At 28.8% G+C, this 18,634-nt stretch overlaps 2 protein-coding genes and 2 long non-coding RNA genes across 4 annotated transcripts in view; 2 read left to right on the plus strand and 2 right to left on the minus strand.

Annotated features, from left to right (window-relative positions):
- LOC102672934 overlaps positions 1-7,587 on the plus strand; it is a 104,755-nt gene extending 97,168 nt beyond the window's left edge. The window contains 4 exon segments of the mRNA XM_031509969.1: positions 103-545; positions 5,749-5,918; positions 6,196-6,377; positions 7,289-7,587. Of these exon segments, the coding sequence (XP_031365829.1) occupies positions 103-545; positions 5,749-5,918; positions 6,196-6,377; positions 7,289-7,339 (846 nt within the window). The 3' untranslated portion in view covers positions 7,340-7,587.
- Positions 5,038-18,634, minus strand: part of LOC116185491 — a 15,704-nt gene continuing 2,107 nt past the window's right edge. Inside the window, exons 2-3 of the long non-coding RNA XR_004150343.1 lie at positions 16,428-16,435; positions 5,038-5,048 (exon numbers count right to left, since the gene is read on the minus strand). This is a non-coding gene — a long non-coding RNA (uncharacterized LOC116185491). The remainder of the gene's footprint in view (positions 5,049-16,427; positions 16,436-18,634) is intronic.
- On the minus strand, positions 8,213-9,567 carry LOC116185492. The gene is made up of 2 exons (XR_004150344.1): positions 9,074-9,567; positions 8,213-8,785 (listed from the first exon to the last, which is right to left on the minus strand). It is a non-coding gene; the product is annotated as an uncharacterized LOC116185492 (long non-coding RNA).
- On the plus strand, positions 9,956-18,564 carry LOC102673059 (proton-coupled amino acid transporter-like protein pathetic). Its single transcript, XM_006614653.2, has 8 exons — positions 9,956-10,568; positions 15,395-15,457; positions 15,742-15,834; positions 16,215-16,572; positions 16,670-16,945; positions 17,028-17,206; positions 17,314-17,483; positions 18,287-18,564. Exons 2-8 carry the CDS (start codon positions 15,402-15,404, stop codon positions 18,526-18,528), a joined length of 1,374 nt encoding a protein of 457 aa, XP_006614716.1. The 5' UTR covers positions 9,956-10,568; positions 15,395-15,401; the 3' UTR covers positions 18,529-18,564.

Genomic DNA, 18,634 nt, shown 5'->3' on the forward strand with positions numbered 1-18,634 from the left:
TTGTGATTATTATTTTTATTTCAATCACTCGCATTGAACGTATTAGATCAGAATTATCTCACACGACGAAATGACGAAATGATCAATCCCATTAATTTCCAGATGATCGAATATTTCTCCGAAGTCGAATTGAATCTTCGAATCTACGTAATTGGAATGTATCCATTTGTCTGTTTATTTGGTTTTCCAAAATTCAAGTATCTGGCGCTATTGACCATGCTCGGTTCCATATTCATACTGACAGGCATTGCCGTCACCTTCAGTTATCTCATCGAGGATTTTCCTGATCCGAACAGATTGGAAACTTCCACTCAACTAATGCCAATCCCTACGTACTGCAACTTATTCCTGAACGCTATGCACAACATGACCGTGACCATGCCGCTCGAGAACAGGATGAGGACTCCGCACAACTTGCCACGAATGTTAATACTCAATGCATCGTTTAATATCTTATTGTACACGTCATTCGGATTCCTCGGTTACAACAAATATATGTACGATGTCTACGACACTGTAGTCAAGAATCTACCCGTCGATGTACCGTGAGTTGATGTCTTTGTTTTTCATTTTTATGGGTTTTCGATTTCATTTTTTTTTTTTTTATTTTAATTTTAGATATGCGAAGATTAAATCAATCTTTATCTTTTTGAAAAATTTTAAATTGATGAAATTTAAGATCAATATTATTTTAATTCAATCTTTCATGAAATTTTAATTGCATCAGAAATATTTGAGATGATGTATTTAAATGAAATATTCAAAATATATAATGATGTTAATATATAATGATGAAAGATGATAATGAATTTCTCTTAACACGCTGTTGATTAATTACTTTATATATCAAGAACTAGTTGTTATTGTGCAATTAGTTATTATTACTTTAGTAAAAAGATTGATTAAATTTTGATATAATTTAATAAACTATCTAATCTCAATGAAACTAATAATGATGTAATAATCGTTTTTTATCATTAACTAACTTATAGATAAATTATTGTACTTATTCAAAGACTTTGAGATGTCTAAATAGGATTAAAACAATATAATGAAATATTGTATTGTAATAGATTATTGATTAGTGATTTATAGTGATTAATAAGTTTAAAGTTTCAGGATTAAATTCCATTATATTTATCTTTTATTTTTATTTATAAATTGATAGAAATAAAAACAGAAACGATATTTAATTAAATTTTTTTTTAATTTTTTTTATTATTTTAATTAATAAAATATAGAGAATTTAATAATAAGTAGAGTTTATAAGTGATATAGCAAAATTTTTATCATTACATTGAAATATTGCAAACAATGTTATCCAGATAAAATTCCTCAATACTGAACATACATTTATTGCTTGTAATATTCCAAACTGATATGTACTATGTATAAATATATATACTTGATGAAAGTACTTATGTACTAAGATATGTACTAAGATAATTCTTTAATTACGTACTTGATATTTGTGTAAATATATACAATTCTCTCTAAAAAGTTGAATTTTATTTTCTAAGAAGAAAAAGGAGGAAAATCAATTATAACAAAGAATTTGAAAACGCACGTTTTTTTTCAAATAAATTAGGCTCAAAAGAAATTTTTTCAAATTATAATCATAAATCAAATAATCATGATAAAAAACTATATTTAAATTATTTTAATAATCAGATTAATATTAATATTATTATATACACCGAAAAGAAAAAATTTATTTACTTTTCTGCTTTTCAATCAAATTATCAAAATAATTTTTATACACAGTATTATCACATAGTGTAAAGATAAATATGTATTATCTATTGTCAATATTATATTATTGAAACGATGCATTTATTTTCACGAAAAAGAATACAGAAAAATCTAAATTATACAGAAATGGAATTTTATCTATATATCGATATGTTTTCACGTATATCGAAATATCAATGTCCTCTCGAGAATTTGAAGATGTCTATAATTTCTTAACATTGCCATGAAAAATCAAAATATTGTATAATCCTTCTAACTTGAGCTTTAATATCTTCAAACAAACATTGTGCACGTTACGTATTAACGTATTATATAATTACACTAATACACTATGAAATGAATAATTACACTACTCGATTAATTATTCATTTTTCATTCATTCCTTCACACCGCTATTGAGATGTCATCGAGATATTTACATTATTTTCCTAAAAGATCAATATCTTTTCGTAAGCAGTGGCGTATCTAAATTTCTAAAATAATAAGCGGCGTGTGTACGTGAATGAAACACAACATACATAATTCATACACGTTAAGAAAGTGGTACGTAAGAACATGTTTTGAGGATGGAAGCAGCATGCAGATCATTTTATTTGCAACACGATACTGTATCCTCAAACGGGTGGCGCGTTTAAGTCATTGCTACAAAGTGTTGAAATCACAGTCGAAGGAATCGGTATCAAGGAAATCATTTAAGGTCTTGAAACGTAATTTTTTTTTTTTTTTTTAATTTTACGGTCGGATGGCCGTTTATTATAAATTTTTTTAAATTTCGTTCCACTTTAAAATAATTTTTGTTACAAGATTTATCAATTGTATCGTTAATAAATGTCGAGGAAAAATGTACGATATAAATCTTTTGAGTGATCGAAGAATAATTAGTTGTGTCGTAAATTATTATAAAGAAACATGAGCAGATAAGCGATATCATGTTGATTAATAATATTATCATTTACGATTCGGTATAGTAAATATTAATCTAGACTAGAAGTTTTATCCAATTAAGATTATCGATTTCGTATATCGGCTAAAAAATTCGCAGACTTTGTTTAATGGAAGATAGTGGAAAGTGGAATGAAATGAAATATGATTTAATTTTTTCTTTTTTTTTTTTTTTGAAGATATAATGTTTCGTGTAATTAATCATACCTGAGTTATTGTACATTTTTAAAATTTATTTACTATTTCGATTAATATATATTTATGAATAAAATATATTTATGAAATTATTATATTATATCGAATATAATTTTATTATATTTTATTATATTTAATTGTATTATATTTGTAATATCTCATTGGGATATCATTGCATATTGTAATGTGCACATTATATTTTTTAGTGAAAATATTTTCATACAAAAATTCCATCTATGTTCAAATTTTATCTTATCCTAATTAAAACATGAAATATCATTTCACGATTTGATGAAACAATTTCGAAATCAAACTTTAAGTACGAAAAAAAAAAAAAAATCTGATAATGAACTAATCGCCATTTCGCAAAGTGTAATACGAAAAAATTGCCTACGTAAAATATCTTATCGATATTTCCTTTAATACAATCACGTTATATTCAAAATCATGCACAAATTCTTCATGATCATCGAATAAGAAATGAAAGGTCAAGTGACTAGACTAGACAAAGATTAATAACACAGAAACAGTTGGAGATTTTTGTATTTTTTGATAGAAATTCGGATTACATGATAATGCATTGTTTCCAGTGATTAGATGTCAAATGATGATTTTTCAAATTCGCATCGCAATTGATATGAGTTAAGGAAATTAATTATCGATATATTCTTTTTAGCAGAAGTATAGAAATTATTAATCGATTAGTATTTATTCGAAGGAATTTTTTTTTTACAGTAATTTTCCATACAGAGAAGAATAAAATTTTTTCTTGGAATATCGTTGACGTTTTTTTTTTGCCGTATATATTTTTCTTCTATATGATTAACATTCCTTTGAAAAAATTGAATAATGAAATAAATTATATGAAAAGGATTTAATGATCACTGAAAAATATCGCGATATATGTATATACTACACGTTTATATACTAGAACGACTTTGGTGTATTTCAATTAATTTTTTTTTTTTAAAAATGAATAATATTAACAATCGAATTTTATTGATTATCATCTAAACTTTAAACTTTTTTATCGTTAGAAAAATTTATTTAATAGCATAAAGTTCTAATAAGAAATTCATTTATTCATTTTAACATCAAATATTAAGAAAAGATAACATTCTTTAATCGAATAAAAATATTTAATTAAAATTTAATAATATCAAGTAAAATTAAATTTTTGTGCGTTATCAATTAAAATTTACGTATTTCTTATCAAGAGAGGTATTAAATTATAGAGATACAATAGAGATACAACTTTTCCAAGAAGAATAAAAATCTTTCAAATTGTTGTTTGAAAACATATATAATCATCATTAATATTCTTTAATTATTACAATAACAATTTTAATTTCTTTTTCTTATTTCTCATTAATTATTTCATTTTATTTCCATTAAATACTTTTATTTCGTCTTTTAAATTAATGGAAAAATTCGAAAGCTATCTTGAAAAATCGCCAATCTCTTAATCATTTAATCTCTTCAATCTTGATAGAAAAAGAAAAGATTGGATCGATTTATTCTTCATCAATTCGTTCAATCTTTTCTGGTATGTAGGCCGTATGCATGTCCTCGAAAATCTTAATATCACTATTTACACGTACTTCGTGATATTTTTTATATTTTCTTATCTATCCTCACTTCGATATTTGTACACACACGTATATATGCACTGAAACATTTTCAATGGTATTTGATAGAAAAGAAAATTTTCTATTTCTATTTTTAATTTTTTCGAATTTTTTTCAAACATTCAAAGAGATTTATTCCAGAAAAATTTTGCAATATTAACAGTTTAGATAATTACGTATTGGTATATGGTTATACGAGAAGAGAAATTGAACAATTCCATAGAAAATTTATTTTATTTATTAAAACATTAGTTATACTGATACTGATTAGTTATACTGTATACTAACATTTGCTTGATCTTTTATTTATTAGCATAAAAATTTATTATCTTTCAAAAAAATTATTATAAATATATATATATCATCCTGGATATACAACATCATTTATCTTTTATTTATTTCTTTGTGGAAGATTTTGTAAAAGTTATCTTGTAAAACATATTCGAAGAATTTGTTCTTTACGTTGAACATCTGGCATTCAAAGTACATCCATCAATTCTGTTTCGAAAATATGTACATCATATATGATTTCTTGGTTATATTTCAGACTGTTGTTTAATATAATTATTGAAATGATACCTGTTTCTATAAAAACATGTTAAGTACTAGAAAATAAATGATATTGAAATATATTATAGTTTCTACTAATTCTATTATAATTATATAAATAATAATTTTTACTATAGTAGTTTACTGTAGTTTCAATTAATATTATCACTTATATTTGTGTATGTATCACTTATATAATTCCTTATATTTTCTTCACTTTGATATTTTCTTTGAAATATTTCTTTATTATAGAAATATATTATATATTTCTTTTTATAAAAACATAAATTTATTTTTTAAATATTTCTTATTTTTATAATTGTCACGTTTATGAATCATTCTAAAAAACTGATAATTTCTCATTAACAATGAAATAGCAACATTAATTATAACTTTAATTATAACTTCTTCTTTATATATATATATATATATTCAAGGTTTAAGCGGTTAAACATACTCGAATGTATCTTATCTATTGCGACTTTATCTATGCAAAATACAACTCTTTAAACTAAAATAAAATATTCCAACATTTTGTACATACATCAATTCCATATTTAAGTGACAAATTTATGTCTGCGTTTAATATTTTGAATTTAAAAAAATTAAGTTACACTCGATATATATAAATATATATATAAATCATCATATTTTGTAAATAAAATTTATTTTTTTATTCTAGACTCACGCAAACAGTGAAAATAACCATTGCCCTGGCTGCTACGTTTTCGTTTGGAATAGCTTATTTTGTACCAGTCTCGATAATATTGCCCATGATCCAAAAAAAATTTGGCAAAATAACTGAACATTATGATGAAAATATCTTCCGTATAATTGGAGCAACCGCAACAAGTAAGCATAATTAATTAATTACAAATTACAACGCGTTTCTTTTTTTCTTTTTTTATTTTAATTCCCTCTTAAAGAATCGAATTTGGCATAAATTTTACATGTATGATCGAAACAATGTTAGTACACTGTATGATCGTCAAATTAAAAAGAAACAATTTTCAAAAAAAAGAAAAGAAAAGAAAAAAAGAAAAAAAAATATAATTTTACAATAATAGCAAAAAAATCGATCGTACATTATTAAAATTATCAGATTTATTTTTGTTATATATATTCGCAGCAATATTGGCAATTACAATTCCGCAAATGTTGCCTCTACTAGGATTTCTTGCAGCGTTAAGCATGAGCACGATTATAGTATTGATCCCTATAGTGATAGAAACAGCGACGAAATGGGAGACTGCCACTCGATTTCTTCTCGCAAAAAACATTGTTATTTTTATAATATGGATGGTGTTATTCGTAAGTATCGAAACTTCATGATTCGCATGTTCCGCGTACTTCACGAATTTTTTGTTGATCGTTCGAATTTTTGTCTAATCTACATGATATTACAATATCGTAGAAAATCGTATATCGAGATTAATTAATCAATTAATATTTGCAAATAACGATATTTATAATATATATATATATTTATAAACTTAATAGTTATGTTATGCTCGATATCGAATACCATTATTAGAATTTAACGTAATTAACGTAACATAATTATTATTTATTATGCAATATTGCTTTTTTTATCTAATAATTTAAATTAGTTTTTTTTTTTCATAGTCAAACAATGGAATATTTTTTTCAATGAAAATCAAAAGTAACGAGGTTTGAGTTCAGAAATTTAAATGCCATTATTTAAATTTTTGTAAGGTGTATGAACTTTGAGGTGCAAGAAACCAAAAAATGACATTTCATCTAAGACATTTTGCATTTTCTCGATTTCGTCATACGATAATTAGTATTAGTTATTTTATGTTATTTCCAAAGTTAATCCAAAATAACAATCTAGTCATGATCTCGAGTGTAATGAAACGACGAGGGAATGTAAATTATTTCGAAACTAAAAAAAAAAACTTGCAAAAAAGAAAAACTTCAACTACTTATTTATTTAGCTGTGAAAAATAAAATGCCAAAAGTTTGATCTGCAATTTAATCCGCACGCCAGAAGTCTAATGAATGTTTAAGCAATGGAAAATTATTCTGAAATCGTGTTCGCTGGAACATTGATTTCCTGTGTTTTTCTGTATCCAGATAATGTTCCAGTCGAGTGGATTGGAAATTTGTATAAATCGTCGATATAAAATAATATGGACGAAATAATAGAGAAAAATTTTTCGGATCGATTTCGATTATTTTCTTCAATTTGTATTTTATAGAGTTTTGGAATAATCGAAAATGCAGTAAGAATTGTCAAGGAATACAATTGAATACGATACGAAAAAGAAAGGATGCTGATTATCGAAGTTGATTAATAAAAATGCCACTAATTTTCTTTGCTGTATCTGTGAAGGGACTCAAAGAAAATGCAAAACCGATTTGCAAGCCGATAAATTATTTTGCAACACAAAAGTGTACAATTTTACGGTACAATTTAACTGCAAATTTCATTCGTTGTTGTTTTATTGATTTAATCCTTTGTTTATTATTTAATCCAAATATAAAATACATAACAGAGGAAAGTTAGAAATACTTGAAGCAAGAATAATATAACAAACAATGAGACAAAGATAAATAAGATATTGTTTCAATTGTTATGTGTAAATATATATTTGTAAAAATATAATATTGATATTTATTGATATTCTTTTTTTATTTACGAATGTGAATTGATACTTATGCTTAGCTACTTACATCAAGTTAATTACATCATCGTGAGGAAAAGATCTGTAGATCATGGAAAAATAATAAATCGAAATGCTTGGAGCCCACGCGGTTTTTATTGAGTCATGAATAATTTAATATTCATAGCATAGATTTGAATATTTACGCGAACAATTATACGAATGCATTTGTGCTAATCGTTTTTATTGAAACGATCTTCGCGTATAAAAACCGTATGTATTTTTCAATTTTGTCTATTAACACTTTCTTCTAAGAAAAGAAAAAAAAAAATTATATTTGGCTCTAAATTCCTTTATATTTTTTTTAGAACGTAAAAAATAAACATCGTCTCGCATTGTTTTTTTTATCGAATGTCAAAAAAATTCATAAGTTCGATATTCTTCTTATACTTTTTTTTTTTACATTAAAATAAACAACGAAATTTTAATATAAATAAATTGTAGATGTGCAAAGAAGCGTTAACTTAAATTCTTATATAATTCCATTGTCCTCTTCTTTGTTTATACGATACAATTTACGATAACGCACGTTTAGTTTAATATAAAAAAAAAAAAATGTATGATAAATTATATCTTTTACATGGAATCATTATTAATCGTGACACAATCGTCCACCTATTTCACTGTATTCACTTGTTTAGAATTTAAACATTAAGCGACATACACTTACTCATCCAGAAAGAATGAATATCTGTTACGTAGTACACATTGAAATTATATGCTGTGAATATTTTTATAAATAACTATTCAAGTAAAATTATCAAATTTCAAATTGCGATCCATTAAAAAATTACAATCCATTACAATTCTTAAATTTCCTTCAAAATTACTTTTTTTAAATCTCCCCTCCCTTCACAAAACCTTTCTCCTCAATTCCAAAACTGATCCTTTCAAATTTTCTCATTTCGCTCCGCATCAAAACCACATACGTTTTACGTTAAACCCTCTTATTCTTGCCTCCCTTGCAACTTCTTCCACCATCCCCTCCCCCAACACGAATCCAAAATCGCTCCTCCTCCCTAAAATCCTCTCCTTCGAGAATTCAAAATTCTCTCGTCAATTCATCATGCACCAAACCTTGGAAACAATGGAGGTCGAAACGAGTGGAGTTCTCTTTCGAAGGAAAAAGAGTGCATAGAGAGAGAGAGAGAAAGAGAGAGAGAGAGAGAGAAAGAGAGAGAGAGAGAGAGATCATCGACACGCGGGAGATCGATGGAGGGATTGTTTGGCCGTTGGTCGAAGCGAGGAGGACGGATCGAAACGAGGAAGACGGATGGAAGGTGAAAGGGAACGAAATGCGGATCGTATGAGATCACTCACGGAATGAATTTCACAGTAGTCCTGTGTCGATCGTCGCGATGCTTTAAGGATCGTAGCGACTCGGTGGTAGCGCGACGACGACGACGAAGACGGCGACGCGTTTTCGCGAGCAATTCGTCCCATAGAGCTTATTAGGAGGACGGCCTCTATCTCCCCTCCCACAACTCGCGACGTCGATTCTAGCGGGACACGAGCGATCGCGCGTCTATGCACAAGCCTGCTTCGTATATATACCTGCGTAACGCCGAAAAAACCTGGCCAGTCGTGTACGAAGCCTGTCACCGTTACACGCGCGGATTTCCCTTGCTTCGCGTTCCCTCTTTTTGCCGTTCAAACACCGCCACCGCCGCTTTCCTCGGAGAACGAGGAGATCCTTACTATCCTTGGGGGACCGATCGATTTCGACTGGAAGATTTTCCGTGCGCACTTTTCAAAAGTAATAAAGTTTGGGACGAGAAACTTTTTTTTCTCTTCCCTCATCGAAAGTGGAAGAACTCTTTGATTTTGGATCCATAAAGTCTCCCAGAGGGATTCGAAGGAATCTCCTCTGAGTTGAAGAAAATTAGAAAAATCTAATTTGGAAGAGAAAATTTGAAAAAGTAGACAATTCGAAAGAGTTAGAGAAAATTTATTATTAATTATCAGAAGTGGACAAAGTCGTCCTTCGACGAAATCGGACGAGATCTTTATAGAGAAAGAGAGAGAAAAAGAGAGAGAAAAGATTTATCCAATTGGAAAAATTGGATATAATTGGAGAAGAATATAGAATTTTTCCTGAAGTATTTAATTACAATTTCGCTGGCAGTGGCAAAAAATTCGTATACGAATATACGAATCAACAACAAGTTATTATAACTCAACAAAAATTATTATAACTTGCTTTTTTGTTTTTTTTTTCGAAAAATTTCCATCCAATACTCAACAGAAGTTGTACGGAATCTTGCTACTTCTCCAAGTGTTTCGAACAGTTTTTCCTTCGCGGCGATACGACAGACAGAGCTCGTACAAATTTGAGACTGGCTCCTATCGATTATCAGCACGGTGATAAGGTAAACTCTAATTGGCTACCGGCAACCGGGAGATACGATCGTGGAAACAGAAGCACTTTCGATTGCATCTGTGAGCCGCGAGGATTTACTTAGCTCTGTGCCGTTGATCGATAAATCATATCGCATGACGGTAACCAAGATTTTAACAAATGAGAATAACAGAAACGGTCGAAATCGTTATCTACCGCTACATTGCCAGTGTTCATTCAGAGAGATAAAATAAGATAGGCGGAGGAGATCGATATAATAAAGGATCTTTCGAATCGAAAATCGAGGAGGAGAGAGAAAGAGAGAGAAAGAGAGAAAGAGAGAGGGTGGAAGGAAGGATCTTTATTCGATGTGTTCTAGGATGTGAATTGAGAATCGTTTTTTAAAGAAAAAACAGAAAAACTGTCAAAGATTTTTTCATTCTGGAATTCTGAAAATCAAGGATCGAAGACATACACGTGAGTACATTTGTTGTATATCCAATGCATCGATAGCATAAACAAACGCGTAAAAATCATTTAAAGCGATATCGAAGCGGCTATAACCAGTTAATGATTATAACTTACTTACGTAACAAATTGGTCTTTCAACGATTGACGAGATCGAGATTCGTTTCGCGATTATCGAGCACGTTTTTATTGATCATTACTTCGAATTAGTACTCCTGTTTGGAAACACGACGTGTTACAACTTTAAATAAGATTCATATTGATACATGTCAAAGTTTGAGAATGAATTCAAGAAAAATTTTAAAGATTTTAGAATTATTAGGTTTTTTTTCAAGTTTTGTGAAATTCTTCTCTTTGAATCGTTTTTTTTTTTTTAATATTTGTTCGTTAATATTTGAAGAATTTTAGTCGCATGAAATTGGTCGAATGATTCTGCGTGTTGTGATTGTAAAGATAATGTTTGCTCGAACGCGTGATTAAAAAAAAAAAAAACAAAACACGAAAAACTTTTAATCAGGTATTTATCTTTTTCTTTTGACATATAAATTCGTGTTATATAAACATTGGAACGTAGATAGTCATAAATGTTCCCCGAACGAATTTTCGCAATTGATTTCTTACGATTCCTCGAATGCTTTTATTTTTTATTTTTCTTTTTTAATAATGTTGACGATAACGTCACACTACTTTAAATTCAATGATAAAATATAAAATTTATATAAATATTGCAATACAATTGTATAATTGTGAAATTTATGTATCAATTTTTCTTCGATCGATATTTTAATGTTCAAATAATTTTATTCGAAAATATAAATATAAAAAAATCTTTTTCTCAAGTAAATAATAAAATTTCTATCGATATATTTATTTCTATATATATTTCTTATCTCCAACATGAAATATAAAATGCTCATCTCGTTAAATATGTTTGAACGTTTATTAAATATACAAACGTAAGTTAACGATAGTTTTTATTTCTTTTTTATTTCGCTCTCTTCTTCTTTTTGATCAAGTTCATTCATCGATTCATTTGTCATAAAAAACGTTCATTATTCACTTGCCTATTTTCGCAGATAGAAAATGTTTAGATAAGTTTAGATAATCCTTTATAAATATTTACGATTGTGTTTATTGCGGAAGCCTTGAGGTTAATGAGCTGTTTGTAACATTAATATTGTCATTCAATGGCTATTTTCTTAAACTGTAGATTATTCGTTCGCATTTCTTTTTTTTTTTATTTCGTGTGAAAATTGTATGAACCGTGCACAATTGAATGATTCCAATATTTGATTAAAAAAAATAGAATTTATAAAACTATCGTCGATAATCGCAGACATATTTTAAAAAACGACAAACGATTCAATGTGTATAATCGGTATGTAGAACTTGTTTAAAAATTAAAAATTAAAAAAAAAAAAAAAAACTATATTTCGTATGTAAATAATTCTTCCATTTTAGAAACATATCTTGCATTCGTTAGAATACTCGACGCTTATTAACTTTCTGTTTTACGACTATTTTAATGCCTAAGTACGTTAGAGTTAAATATTGAAAATCTCTAGACAGTTGTAAATGTCTGTTTTCCAAGAAAAGACGATACATTATTGTTGATTAACTTATTTATTTATTTTACTACATTTTAGAATATTTTAACACATATATAGTATATCGAAAAACTCAAAAACTCTTTCTTTCGATAACTATTTATCTGAAAAGGATAAAAAAAAGTGGGAAAAAATCACGAGAAAAAAATCACAGAGGATAGAAATAATTGAGAAAACGTTTCGATTCTCGCGAAACGCGCGTGAAGTCATGGAAGAAAATTTGCATATCGATTATGGAGATACAGTTTTCTTCGATAAATTTCCTTCGAAGCACAGAGTCGCGTGCCTGCCGCGTGTACCGGAAATGGACTATCATTGCCTTGGTGCAACGTTGTGTCGGCCGAATGTTAAAACATAGGTTTATCGTGGAATGTGGTTAACAGGTGGGAACACGCGGAAACTCGGCTATGATAATTGAGGCTTACTCGATTACACACATCTACGCGCGATAACGTGCAATTTTTTTTCTTTTATTGCCATACCGTGAATTAATAAATTTCATTCTGAATTTAATTTCAATCGTCATTTGACTCGAATGAGTCCAAGTGTGATAATTGCTGTTCGAGCGTCACGAGACAAAGTTTCTGCTTTGCAATTTTGCAGTTGTGAAAGAGCCGGCAAAAAAAAAAGAAAAGAACGAAATACGAGGAATTTTTTCTCAGAAATACATTTGTTTCGTGTTATAAATAGTTATTTTGCTTAAATGTCGAGTAAAATAAAGTTGGAGTTCGAGAGTTGGATCGAGAGTAATATTATTTTTCGAAATTTTTTTAAATATATTAAAAAAAGGAAATAAGAAAAAGGAAATTCTCCATTCATAATATTTCCTTTTCAAGCGATTATTTAAAAATTATGAATTCATAAATTATTATAAGTTATTATTAAATGACGAATGATTCAAATATGTGGAAAAATACTACAAGAATGTGATAACAAAAAAATTTTAATAAGAAATAATTCCAAGAATAGAAATAGAATAGAATAGGATATTATGCAACATTTAACGACAAAAGGAAATCAATTCTCGCATGACCTTTCGTAAATCACGCTCGTGTGAATTTGCGCAAAGCAGCCACGACAATTCGTGCGCCCATTATCCTGAGATATCGGCATTTCCAGTCCAAGATATCCTAGATCTTACTAGATTAACCATATTCGTACCTCTACACCACCACGGTCCAAGCATAATTTCCGTTTAACTCTCATTGTGCTTACTCGTGACTCCTTTTCGCCTCCCCCTTATTTATATGAGAATATTTATTAGCTACACGAGCCTTTCCTGCATCCCCATGTTAGAAAGTCCCACGTTTCGTGTACCATGGAAATTGTTCACGAGTCTTGTCTTGATAGATCCTTTGATCTCATGAATTTAACGAATCGCATCGTTAACATCACTGGGTAAATAAATATCTAGGAGGGAAAAGAAATCCACGCATCCATTGCGAAATCCATTGTCTTGGAATGTTTTTCTTAAATCTTTGTTGATTCAATTAAAATCTATTATTATCTTGATAATTTTTTATAGATTTTTCTACGAAGTTTTAAATATTATATTTTAATTACTATAAATTACTATATATATATATAATACTGTACATAATAATATATATAAAATATTATAAATTTTAATTACTATAATTATGTAATTTTAATATATAATTATATTTAAATAATTTTAATATATAAATTTTAATATATAATTATATTACTATAATTATTAACTATTATAATATACTATAATTATTTAAATTGCACTATTTTTTAATTCTTGTTAATAATAATATAGATTTAATTATAATAATGACAAAAAAAAGAGTAGATAGATAAAAATTACAAGAACGATATTTTTCGTTTCCCTTCTCGCCTCCCCTATTTCTCAATAATTGTCGATAATAATGGACAAAGAACTGTAACTTCCCGTTTTTACTTTGTTTAATCACCAATGATGATAATCTGATTGCAAATCTTGATGGAAGCAAAGATATATCGAATACTATAGAGAAGTGGTATGAAAATACGTCATTATTTTGTATCGAATAATTGCAACATGTGTCGAGTACCATATGAGTCATTTCAGTTTTTTTTCTTTTTTTTTTTCTTTTTTCTTTCTTTTTTGCAACAAATGTTTATAATTTGTTTCTATCGGAACAAGCTAGTATATAAAAAAAAAAATATATTATTCCTTTGCAATAATAACTCTGATAATCGTTTTGTTAATTGATAAATGAAACATTGTGATAGGAAGCATAAAATCGAACATTGTATTTGTATTCGTTCTATTGTATTCGTTTTATCTTGTTAATTGTTGGCGTTAATAGATCGGGTTATTCATAGGTAATACGCACTTTGAATTTTTAAAGTGAGGATAATTAGACAAAAGCTGTTTAAAATATTGCGTTCTTTTTTTTTTTTTTTTCATTTAAGGTCATCATTAGTAATAAAATATTATTATTATTTTTTTTTTAACATAACGCTGCAAAAGTTTTTCATTATAATTTTTAATCACAAAGTAAAATTATATTAAATTCCTTTTTTCACTGTTCGATCTTCTTTTTATCTTTTTTTTTCTTTTCCCTCGTCTATCTTTAATCGATTTAAAGTAAATTCTTACAAATTATTATATTAATTTTATTGATAAAATTAAGATTAATATCGGTACGGAAAATTTTCGCTGATACGTGATATGTGATATGTGATCGTATGGATATTTCGTATCCGTAAGCATTATGACATAAGGGCTATCTTAAGAAATACTTTTGTTTCCAAACATCGTTATCGAGATTATCGTGGACGTTGTCAATGAAATCGTCACCGTTTTTTTATAAGATCGATATTTTAACGATATTTGGTCACGTGAAAGACAGATGCGACGGATTTAATCATTTTTAAGATCGTTTATTCAGATAAGGGCTTATGTCGAATAATTGAATGTGCGATAATTCAATCTCACGATAATCAATCAAATATGAAGATAAGATGATCGAGAATGAAGATAAGAAACGGATAATTAGTTGGATTTTGGCAGAAATTGTTTTTGAAGATTTTATGAACTCGTTATTAATGAAGATTGATAATAATCGCAAATATTCCCACTTCAAATTGAAATAAAATGTCAAATCATTGTTATTATGTAATTGTATATACACGATGCTAATTCTTGATGCATTTCTAATAATTTTTGATAATCGAGAAAAATATGTTATATTTTACGTGTATATGATTTTTTAGATACAACATGGAGAAAAATGAAAAAGAGGAACAAGGCAATCCTATGAAAGAGTTCAATAGCAGGTATATATTTATATAATTTATATGTTATTTGGAAATTTACTTCAGTGAATATGAAATTAAAATTTCTAAATTTTCATATTATTAGATTATTATTAGATAATGATTGATAGAGTTAATAGAAAATTTCTGTTAAGTTTATTAATTAATACTAATTATAAGTTTGTAATTTTAATTTTTCTAATAGTAAGTAATAAGTAATATTGAGACTGTCAGTTTGAGAAACATAAAACATAAAAAGTACTTTTTACAATTTAAAAATATATTCTATTTTTGTATGTCATCAGAACGAAAATAGCCACCATTGAAATTGAAGGATACAACGAGAAGGATGAATTATACAATCCCTTCGAAAATCGTGACAAGAAAAATTCCAATTCGTAAGTAATTTTTATTTTGCTTTTCTATTAAGATAAACAAAGTATGAAAAATTAATACGTTTTATTATACAGATATCCGATTTTCACTCTCTTATATCTCTTATAATAATCTATTAAATTAAAATAATTTAAATAAATTAAATAATTTATCCCTTACAATAATAATCTAAATAAACAAACGGTAATAAATTAATAAACTGCAAATTTTCAATGAACAATCCCACAATTTGTTTCCACCTATATTTCTTTTAACACGATCAAACATCGAAACACGATCCTCGATATTAAAAAAACTTATTCGTTCCATTGATAGATTTTCAATTTTTCTTCGAAACGAAATTAAGAGCGCAAAAACAAAAAAAAAATCTTATCTTTTACAGAGATTTTGGTGCTCTGGCTCATCTATTAAAATCATCCCTCGGTACCGGAATCCTCGCCATGCCGAATGCGATCAAAAATGGCGGGGTGATATTCGGCGGAATAGGGACGATAATAATCGGTTTAATATGCGCGCATTGTGTCCACATATTGGTTCGCTCGTCCCATATTCTGTGCAAACGTACGAAAACACCTCAGATGACGTATGCCGAGACAGCGGAAGCTGCGTTCCTTTGCGGTCCAAAAACCGTCAGGCCTTTCGCTAATTTCAGTCGAATGTTCGTAAATGCTGCATTGTGCGCGACATACATAGGCGGTGCTTGCGTATACGTGGTTTTCGTATCGACCTCGATTAAACAGGTAACACGTCCACGTTGAATTCCAAATTTTTTTTTTTATATATACACGAATAATTTTCATATTTCTAAAAATATTTTCTCTCTCTAATAATATTTAGCTGGTGGACTTCCACACCGGTATGGCCATACCGATACGATTGTACATACTCACACTGATACCCGCGGTGTTATTGCTGGGGCAAGTGCGAAATTTGAAGTTCATGGTGCCGTTCTCTATCGTGGCCAACCTTTCCATGATGACCGGTTTCGCGTTGACTCTGTATTATATCTTCAACGACATCAAAATACCATCGCATGTGAAGCCAATCGCCTCGATCGAACAATTGCCTTCGTTCTTCGCTACCGTACTATTTGCCATCGAGGGTATCGGTGTTGTGAGTACGATGAGTACAATGATATATTTGATTGATAATATAGATTGTTTTCTCAATTCGATAATTAAATTCACTTTTGCAGGTGATGCCTGTCGAAAATAGTATGAAGAATCCTCACCACTTCCTTGGTTGTCCAAGTGTTCTTAATATAACAATGACTATAGTGGTATCTTTGTACACTGTATTAGGCGTGTTCGGATATTTGAAGTACATGGAAGATATCAAGGGGAGTATCACGCTAAATATACCAACAGAGGATATGTAAGTACTTTTTATTATATTAAACGAATTGCGAACGAATTGTTTAAAATTGTTTTATATTATATACTATATTATATCACTGTTGCTATTATTATTTATTTTATCAGATTGGGACAAGTGGTAAAATTGCTCATAGCATTGGCAGTTTTGTTCACATACGGATTACAACTTTTCGTCCCGATGGATATCATGTGGAGAGCTGTGAAAGAGAAATGTAGTCACAAGTATCAAGGCCTGTGCCACACAGTAATGAGAATATGCATAAGTATATTTACAAGTGAGTTACTTTCATTCTTAAATTATATAATGTGTGCACCGAAGATATTGTGCGAAATGCACAATATATCTCTTTCTCTTACTTTTAACTTATCTCTTTCTCTAAAATACTTTTCACTGTAACACATTAATTATTAACGGACAAGCAATGACGACACGCTTCCTAATCTAAAACTCGTCCTTAAAATTTGTTTTTCATCATAAATCATTAGTTCTCGCGTATCTACTTCGAAGAAAACAGTTTGTAACACTTTGTAACTCTAATACATTTTATAAATGTATATAGATAATATACATTAGAGCTATGTATATTATCTTCTATCTCTTATGCCGATAGACGATCCACGGATAATTTAAAATCTGTCGATATAAATCGATCTTTACTACGTGTACCAGACGCACGTGATACTTTTCTAACAAAGGAAGAGAGAAATGCGAGTCGAAATGGGAAGATGCACCCAGATCGGGTCAGTGGAATACCCATTGGCTTTGTAACCGCATGACTCACTATTAACCATGAGCATCGTTCAATGACTCGTGCTCATTTCATTGAGAATCTATCAAGTTCATATATAATGTGATTCACGTCGTTCGTGCTTTGACTTTTCAACGTCTTATGTCTCTTAATAGCGGAAGTTATAATCCTCTTCGATTTATCGTAAAAAATGATTTGCTAACAAAGTCAGACGCATTCATTCACAATCAGTATTTGATCCCTGATCTTTAATTTTTTTTTATTATTAAAATTCGTAGAAGATATCTTTTGTTGTACATTTTCGAAAAATTCGTCTCTTATTATTTCAGTTTGTGTGGCATTACTTGTTCCTGAACTCGAGCCATTCATCTCTTTGGTCGGTTCGATATTTTTCTCGATACTCGGCATCACGATTCCAGCCATCGTTGAAACAATTTCTTGTTGGGACGGCCATCTTGGCAGAGGCAAATGGAGATTTTGGAAAAACAGTACGCTTGTGATATTCTCTCTGTTGGCGTTAATATTCGGTTCCTGGATCTCTATTTCAGATATAATCAAATTATATAAATAAGTTTATTTATAATGTATTCGCGTACGTGGAAAAAAAGACTTAGTTTTCTTAAAATGTGTTAATATGTTCACTGTATACTACATTGTATATATATATATATATATAT

The sequence above is a fragment of the Apis dorsata genome, unplaced genomic scaffold, assembly GCF_000469605.1.
Source record: "Apis dorsata unplaced genomic scaffold, Apis dorsata 1.3 scaffold_194, whole genome shotgun sequence".
In the NCBI taxonomy this organism is placed as follows: Eukaryota; Metazoa; Arthropoda; class Insecta; order Hymenoptera; family Apidae; genus Apis; species Apis dorsata.